Genomic DNA, 8,660 nt, shown 5'->3' with positions numbered 1-8,660 from the left:
GTACAAGAACGGGAGTAGAACACGATACCATTGAAATAAGACGGATCGGACAAGTGATTCCACCTCAATTCTCATCACGATGAAGTGGAGGTAGGAAATATTCCGAATTCGAGTAAAAAGCAAAAAATAATCGTTCTAGTCGCCCTTGTCCAAGCGGATAGGCTCTGTTCTTGTGAGGTACGACAAAGGTTAACATGTAACGTGAAGGATGGTTGAATTCCAGAATGTAATCTCATCTTGCAGCCCGTATGGTTGGGGGGATAGTAATTGTGGATGCAGCCCAATTTGGTCGGATTTGCAATTGCTTCATTAGGTTTTTTTGTGGACTTGGAATTGCAATTTTGATTCCTGGCCGAGTCCCCCAATGTGCTACTTTGCAAATCTGGGCTTTAAGCCCAGTATTGCGATTCTGACCAGAGTTTATATATCTATATCTATATCTACACTGGGAGAGGAATTCTTTGGCGTAACATTAGCTTTCCGGAATACTTACTTATACAACATATTTCAATTTATAACAGCCATCAGAGACATAATTGTAATATCTTCCAAATGTAACCTATCTAGTCACTGATTACCAAAAATTGCTCTAGTCTTCTCTTCAACATTTCAAATGAATGTCATTGTCATCAACGCCTGCTCTGCGCCTCCTTCGCCATCGTCACTGCAACATCGTTGTCGCCGGGGCCAAAATTGGCCTCTTTTCAACATTTCAAAAGAATAAAAAGAAGGAAAAAGAAGTTTCCTTGATCATGAGCCCTAGGTTGCAAGCCTAGGGTCGTGCTTTAGATCAGCACGAGCCCTGAATCATGAGTCGTGGTTGAACCCAAGGCATACGAGCCGCGAGAGATCTCTCTCTGACGCGTCCAAAGCTCGAGAACCCCACCCTGCACTCGCTTGACTCGATGATTTTTTTTTTGTCAAGGTCCTTTTTCTTTTTCTTTTTTTTAAAAGAAGAAGACCATATTTTAATTAATTAATTTAATTTTATTCAGCAAAAAAATTAATTTTTTTTATAATAAGGGGCAATAAGTGTTTTGAAGTCCAATCAAATAAAAAAAATTAAATCACAATTTCAATTCTAGTCCCTTCTAACACCTATTTGGAATAAATTCTTATATAAGAAACTTTTCTAATTCATTTCGTTGCACTTCAGTTTGGTTCAACTTAATTATAAATGAATTGTGTTAATTTAGGATATTCATGGACTTAATTGAAATGAATTGAATAATATTATTTGAAATGCATTTTAGAATGAAGTAGTTTATTTACAAAGGAATTTGAGATATAAAATTAAGCTCACAATAACAAATTAAATTGAATTCTGACTAGATCTTGTTGATTTGAGCATGATTTGATTTCAAAGTCCAATGCAAATTTCGTTTTTAATCTAATTCTTGTATTTTTTTTGTAATCCAAACAATAAAATTCAATTGAATTCTTCTAAAATGAATTGAATTATGGCATGAAATTTGATTTTAAACGAAGTGTAATTCAATTCCCTCCTTATTCTAATTCGCGCAATTCCTATCATATAATTCCCATAGTAATTCCCATAGTACCAACTTTGAAATAACTTTGAAATATATATATATATATATATATATACAAGATTTAGAAATATATATCGAAATCTTTTATTTTGTGCGTCATCTCTTTTTGATAAGTTTTTTTTTTATCATCACTTAACTTCAAAAGGAGGAAGAATAATTAATCACTCCTTGATGGAAATTCTAAAAATATAACACCAAAATCTTTTATACTATTCATTATATCCATAATCCAAATATCTACAATCAAAAGAAATCTATCCAAAATTACAAAGTAAATGCGATCATATCTGTAACGATTTATATTTCATCCTAATAACAAGTTATCCTCAAGTCGATATTCATCCTAATCGTTGGATTTACTCTGAATCCAATTCAAAATTGAAATATTTTTAAAGAAGCAAAGGAAAAACAAAATAGGAAGTAAGAGATAAATATACAATTATATATATATATATATATAATTTTGTGTAATTTCTAGTAGATATATTTTCTATCCAATCTAAAATTTAAGAGTTATGTCATTATACTAGACATATGCACTTTCCTTGTAAATAGAATATAAAGATTTATCAAAAAAATAATGAAAAAATAAATAAAAGACTTTTCTTTTTAAACAAGAAAGAAAATCTGGCCCTCTATAAATACAAATCATCTCCTCAGGTGAGGATCTTACCTTTGCTTCTGCTTCAGATTTTCGTTCCTCAAGAGGAACTCCAAATCTCTCTTTGGAACTTCAATCGATCAGCTCTTCGAATGACAATGTCCAATCAAGCTGAATCCTCCGACTCGTAAGTTGATAGATCTCCTGCTCCTGTCCTTCTGTCTCCGTTCACATATCGCTGGCTTTCATATCCGATCCCGTTGATGGGTTTGTTGTTGTTCTCTGTGAGTGCAGCAAGGCGGCGAAGAAGGACTTCAGCACCGCCATTCTGGAGCGGAAGAAGGCCCCCAATCGCCTCGTTGTTGATGAGGCCGTCCACGATGACAACTCCGCGGTCGCCCTGCACCCTGACACCATGGAGAAGCTCCAGCTCTTCCGCGGTGATACTATCCTGATTAAGGTCCGGTTTCACTCGATTTCGGTGCTTTCATGATCGGATTATCCTTTTGGCAGCTGTGATTTTTCTAGGGTTTCTTAGAATTGTTGTTTTAATGAAAAAGGTTGGAGCTTTTGGGGGGATTGGTTTTGGTAATGGAGGGAAAAGGGTTTGTGATGCTTGTTTAGGGTTTATATAGAATTACTCGTTGCACTTTAGTGAGCTGGGCATCGTATGATAGACATTCATTGAGCTTAAATATTCAGTCTTGGCGTTGATTTTCAGTTTAGTAGCAATGCTATGGGCCACAAAGGAAAATTGCAATGCTATTAACTAACGAGTTTCGTATAATTTCTAAAGGTTCGGTACTTGGTTGGAAGGTGTTCTGTTTGCTCGTTCACCTTCAAAATTTTGATAATGCTTCCCGCGTTGTCTGCTTCCTGGTTGTTCGGTTATGGCGTATATCATGTAATGTGGTTGTTTTAGTGTTGTGATTACATATTCTTCTGCTCTCTTTCAGGGAAAGAAAAGAAAGGATACCGTTTGTATCGCACTCGCTGATGAAACTTGTGAGGAACCAAAGATCAGAATGAACAAGGTGGTGAGGTCTAACCTGAGGGTTCGACTTGGAGATGTTGTTTCTGTGCATCAGTGTGCTGATGTCAAGTATGGAAAGCGTGTGCACATTCTTCCTGTTGATGACACAATTGAAGGGGTTACTGGAAATCTTTTTGATGCCTACTTGAAACGTGAGTTTAATCTCAACCTACTGTTTCTGAGAGTTTATTATACTTGACCTGCACTTTTTTTTTTCTTTTTCCTTTTTTTGGTAGTGTGAATGTTGAGTTGATATTCATTTGTTTGCTTGTGTTCTAATATCTTATGAAGCACCCTGTGCAATTAGGTTCTACTGGAGGCTTTTTTCATGGACTTCTCTTTTGTTTTCTGAAGTGAACTAAAAGCAAATTGAGAACTTGAAACTGCAAATTATCTACTGTCTCATTAAGCGGTTATTGGTAAAGGTTGCCAATAATGATTTTCTTTGTTCTGGGAATATATATAGCTGTAATATGATTTTAGTTATTGGTGGAGATCAATAATGACGATCCATGTATTTGTTTGGGTCGAATATATATTGATAGGATGTTTTATTACTGCAGCTTACTTCCTGGAGGCATACCGTCCTGTGAGAAAGGGCGATTTCTTCCTTGTGAGAGGGGGAATGAGGAGTGTGGAGTTCAAGGTTATTGAAAGTGACCCTGCAGAGTACTGTGTTGTTGCCCCGGACACAGAGATCTTCTGTGAGGGTGAACCTGTGAGGAGGGAGGATGAGAACAGATTGGATGAGGTTGGTTATGATGATGTTGGTGGTGTTAGGAAGCAGATGGCTCAGATTCGGGAATTAGTTGAGCTTCCGCTAAGGCATCCGCAGTTATTCAAATCCATTGGAGTCAAGCCACCCAAAGGAATCCTTCTCTATGGACCTCCTGGTTCTGGTAAGACCCTTATTGCTAGGGCCGTGGCTAATGAAACTGGTGCATTCTTCTTCTGCATCAATGGTCCTGAGATCATGTCGAAATTGGCTGGTGAGAGTGAAAGCAACCTCAGAAAAGCATTTGAGGAAGCAGAGAAAAATGCTCCATCCATTATATTTATTGATGAGATTGATTCAATTGCTCCTAAAAGAGAGAAGACACATGGTGAAGTCGAGAGGAGGATTGTTTCACAACTGCTGACACTCATGGATGGTCTGAAGTCCCGAGCCCATGTTATTGTCATTGGGGCCACAAATCGTCCCAACAGCATTGACGCAGCTCTCAGAAGATTCGGAAGATTTGATCGGGAGATTGATATTGGAGTTCCTGATGAAGTTGGACGCCTAGAAGTCCTTCGAATCCATACGAAGAACATGAAGCTTTCTGAAGATGTGAGATAATAGTTTCTTTCTATAATTTCGGTAAAGGATTTAATCGTGTTCTACGGTTCTAATTCTCCATCTGGATATTATCTTACAGGTTGATTTGGAAAGGATTGCAAAGGACACACATGGTTATGTTGGTGCTGACCTTGCTGCTCTCTGTACTGAAGCGGCACTCCAGTGCATCAGGGAGAAGATGGATGTGATCGATTTGGAGGATGAAACTATTGATGCGGAGATACTAAACTCAATGGCCGTAACAAATGAGCACTTTCAGACTGCTCTTGGAACAAGCAATCCATCTGCCCTTCGTGAAACTGTAAGTATCTCTGCAGTCTGTTGTACTTAAAGCGTCAGATTCTGTTTGTTGAGTATCCCCTTTGTTCATCGAGTGTCTGATAAAATTTTTGATGGTCCAGGTTGTTGAAGTTCCTAATGTCAGCTGGAATGATATTGGTGGCCTTGAGAATGTCAAGAGAGAGCTTCAAGAGGTGAGTCAAGTTCCATTATTTTGTATGTATATATGTAGACTTCCTTGCATCACTTCCTGTTAGATACTGAGACTGTCTTTGTTTATGTTGCAGACCGTTCAGTATCCAGTGGAGCATCCTGAGAAATTTGAGAAGTTTGGGATGTCACCTTCGAAGGGAGTTCTCTTCTATGGTCCTCCTGGGTGTGGGAAGACCCTTCTTGCCAAAGCCATTGCCAACGAGTGTCAAGCAAACTTCATCAGTGTTAAGGGCCCTGAGCTGCTGACTATGTGGTTTGGAGAGAGTGAGGCCAATGTGCGTGAAATATTTGACAAGGCTAGAGGATCGGCTCCCTGCGTTCTATTCTTTGATGAGCTAGACTCAATTGCTACACAGGTTCGTATTGCTCTCTGGTGTTTTTGGTCATTATAAAAAACAGAAACTGTTTTCAGTCAAATTGCGCAGTTTAGTACTTTGCTAGTTGATACAAGTATCTCAGGAAGATTTAAGTTATAGGCGAAAGAGTGGAATGAGTGGAGGTTTATCCAAAATTTCTGTGTATTTTTGGCTGAATTGACTAATGGAATATAACATTTATATATACTTGTCTACAGTGTGGTTTGAAACCTTTGTGTTGTTATAATCTTAATTATATCAATTTGCTTTGAGTGAGTTGATTATGGAAAACATCCAGATATCAATGCAACAAAATTACTAGTCATGTGCCTGTTTGGTATGTTTGGTTGTGGAACCCACTCCCAGTTTGCTGTTTTCACTTTCTTGCAGAATTTGAAGGATTAGGTAATCTGTCTCTGATGGCGTGTCAATGCTTTAAAAAAAGAAGAAGAAAATAATAGAACCTACAGCATTTTTGTATTCTTATACGGAAACAACATGCTGATTCTCCAAAGCCAAATGGTTAATATGTTTGCCCAAGAGTGTACATTCAGCATCTAATCATCTTCATTGTGTGACAATTTGCAGAGAGGAAGCAGTGTGGGAGATGCTGGGGGAGCTGCTGATCGGGTTCTTAACCAACTTCTAACTGAGATGGATGGAATGTCTGCGAAGAAGACAGTGTTTATCATCGGTGCCACCAACAGGCCCGACATCATTGACCCTGCCCTTTTACGTCCGGGTCGTCTTGATCAGTTGATCTACATTCCCCTTCCTGATGAGGAATCTCGGTACCAGATTTTTAAGGCTAACCTGAGGAAATCCCCAGTCTCAAAAGATGTCGATCTTAGGGCCCTAGCCAAGTATACTCAGGGCTTCAGTGGGGCTGATATCACTGAGATATGCCAGCGAGCCTGCAAGTATGCCATAAGGGAGAACATTGAGAAGGTATGGCGCCACATGAGAACTCATATGTTCTTACATCTTTTCTTTCCCTTCTTTTACAACATGAATTTTACAGTTTCCTGGTCTTCTGGAAATGGACCAGAAAAAGACGCTAAAATCGGATTGCACTCTGCGAGATGTATTTTTCCAAAGAAAGCACAGAAACTCTTTTTATATCCTCAAGCAGTTGAAAAGAGGAGAAATTGGACTAGTTTTTGATAAAATAAAATCTCTACTCTTTGCCATAGTCTTATTCACCGTTATTGTTAGTACACGATAGGTTTTAAATTTCATTTTTCTTTTTTTTTTGGGTGGAAAATATATTTATGACTTGTTGGTCATGCCTTGTTCACATGTTATTGTTCCTATGACTCTTAGATATGCTGGAAAAACACAGTTTGTGCATAGCTTTTCTATAAAATGGGGTCTCGGAAAGAATTTGTGGCTTTCACTGCTCTGAAACTTTTGCTATGATTTACCGATTCATCTGGAAACTTGTTTCTTGATAATCTGGGAGGAAACTTTAACTGAGATATTGTGTTTGGCCTGGTTTTATTTTTCCTAATGCTCAGGACATTGAGAGGGAAAGGAGGAGAAACGAGAACCCCGAGGCAATGGAGGAGGACATGGATGACGAAGTTGCAGAGATCAAGGCTGCTCACTTTGAGGAGTCGATGAAGTATGCCAGGAGGAGTGTGAGTGACGCTGATATCAGGAAATACCAAGCGTTTGCCCAAACACTGCAGCAGTCGAGAGGGTTTGGTAGCGAGTTCAGGTTTGCCGAGACAGGCTCGGCACCCGCGGCATCTGATCCTTTTGCTTCCTCTGCGGGGGCTGCAGATGATGATGACCTATACAGTTGAAGGGTCTCGCCTTTCATTATTGCTAATTAATCAATCAATTTATAAAAGACGGTTTTCTTTATAGGAACACGATGTACTTTTGGATGAATTCATTCAGGTGGGGATGGGCCCGAATTGTGAGCTGAAGGAGACTGCCTTAGGTTGGGCGGGTTGGTTTCGTGTTTGGGTTTATCCAAAGCTTCTGATTCAAGATGTTGAGATTTACTCGTTCATGTGTCTTGTCATTGGGGATTTTCGATTTCTTTGTCTGCGTTTTAGCCATTTTGAAAGGAAAATGGTTTCCAACGAATAGTGGAAGGCACAAGACCACATATCTTCCATTATTTAATGTGCGCATTATTTGATGTACGACGGTTCTCACTTGTCTCCTACGACTCATGTATACCTATGCATCGTCCTCTTAGCCTAGATCACCTCCTCAAGGTGTACTTGCGCATCGTACCCTTAGCCTAGATCACTTCCTCAAGGATGGTTATCAAGGAGAGTTATCTGTTAACGGGCACTGAGCAGGTGGACGTATTTTGCTCGAGTATGTGCCATGGCAAACTCACGAGGGGATCTCATTTCATTGGTTAGGACTTCGATGATTCGGTTTCCTAGCCCCGATCTGATGTTTACTCGGCAAGAGGACCTCCGCCATTGCGCGACGTGGTAAATTCTGAACGACGAATCGATCTTTGTCCTCTATGAGCAATAAAGTGGACCTGATAATTGAGACAGGCTTCTTTTGGTACATATGGTGTAGGTAGATTAGTTCATTTATGGCCAAGAGCCAGGCATTTCTCTATTGTGCCCCCCAAAGTAGTCTTCTTCCTCATCATGTGTGGCCGATCTTATACTTCTGGTACGGAGAAACAGTCGATTGAAACAGTTTGTCTTATGTGATGAAGCAGCCAATTAGTGTGATAAGCATATGCCATCTGTACCGGACATTGGTGCGCAAAGAGCTCGGTGATGTCGGAAGCATAGCACATCAAGAAAAACAGCTCCCGGTAGCACTATCAGAGGATGAAGTTGACGTAGACATCAAAAATCGTATAGGAATCGTCCTTGGTCTACGACCATGCAGGATCCATTTGCGAGATGGAGCCTAATTTACTTTATGTACTCACCAAAAAATGTCACACAGAGAGTTTAAATGGGTGTATTATAGGATGAATATTTGTTCTTGCAATATAGGACGACCCGCATGCACAGTTGAGGCCCTGAGTATATGCAACATCAGCAATATGTCGCTCTGAGCGACCAAGCGGCGACTCTTGACGTGGAGTTGTCGCATTATCTCTGATGAAATTGAAAGTTATTTCCCGGGAGAGGTTAGATCCAGTAACTGGTTCATCATCATTTAGCTATTATAGGTGCCGAACTGTTTAGCTATAAGAGGAAAAAAAAAAAAAGAAGAAGAAGAAAAGTCTACGCGCAAACTGCGGATACATCTTTTCCAGAGCCCAATTGCATAGTCTCGTTTGGTGGAGCAC

The 8,660-nt window shown here is 39.6% G+C and overlaps 1 protein-coding gene across 1 annotated transcript; it reads left to right on the top strand.

The window, feature by feature from the left end:
- Positions 1-2,181: 2,181 nt before the first annotated feature.
- LOC116196002 (cell division cycle protein 48 homolog) lies at positions 2,182-7,505 on the top strand. Its single transcript, XM_031525493.1, has 9 exons — positions 2,182-2,341; positions 2,449-2,614; positions 3,111-3,339; positions 3,751-4,517; positions 4,606-4,827; positions 4,928-4,999; positions 5,093-5,374; positions 5,963-6,322; positions 6,892-7,505. The coding sequence occupies exons 1-9, from the start codon at positions 2,307-2,309 to the stop codon at positions 7,180-7,182; spliced, it is 2,424 nt and encodes an 807-aa protein (XP_031381353.1). The 5' UTR covers positions 2,182-2,306; the 3' UTR covers positions 7,183-7,505.
- Positions 7,506-8,660: the final 1,155 nt, after the last annotated feature.

Source organism: Punica granatum, chromosome 2 (assembly GCF_007655135.1).
Source record: "Punica granatum isolate Tunisia-2019 chromosome 2, ASM765513v2, whole genome shotgun sequence".
In the NCBI taxonomy this organism is placed as follows: domain Eukaryota; kingdom Viridiplantae; phylum Streptophyta; class Magnoliopsida; order Myrtales; family Lythraceae; genus Punica; species Punica granatum.
This window is presented reverse-complemented; position numbering and strand designations above follow the sequence as displayed.

Coding starts and splice junctions, on each gene's coding strand:
- LOC116196002 (XM_031525493.1), top strand. CDS start 2,307: ATGACAATGTCCAATCAAGCTGAATCCTCCGACTC. Junction 4,518..4,605: donor ACATGAAGCTTTCTGAAGAT/GTGAGATAATAG, acceptor ATTATCTTACAG/GTTGATTTGGAAAGGATTGC. Junction 6,323..6,891: donor TAAGGGAGAACATTGAGAAG/GTATGGCGCCAC, acceptor CCTAATGCTCAG/GACATTGAGAGGGAAAGGAG.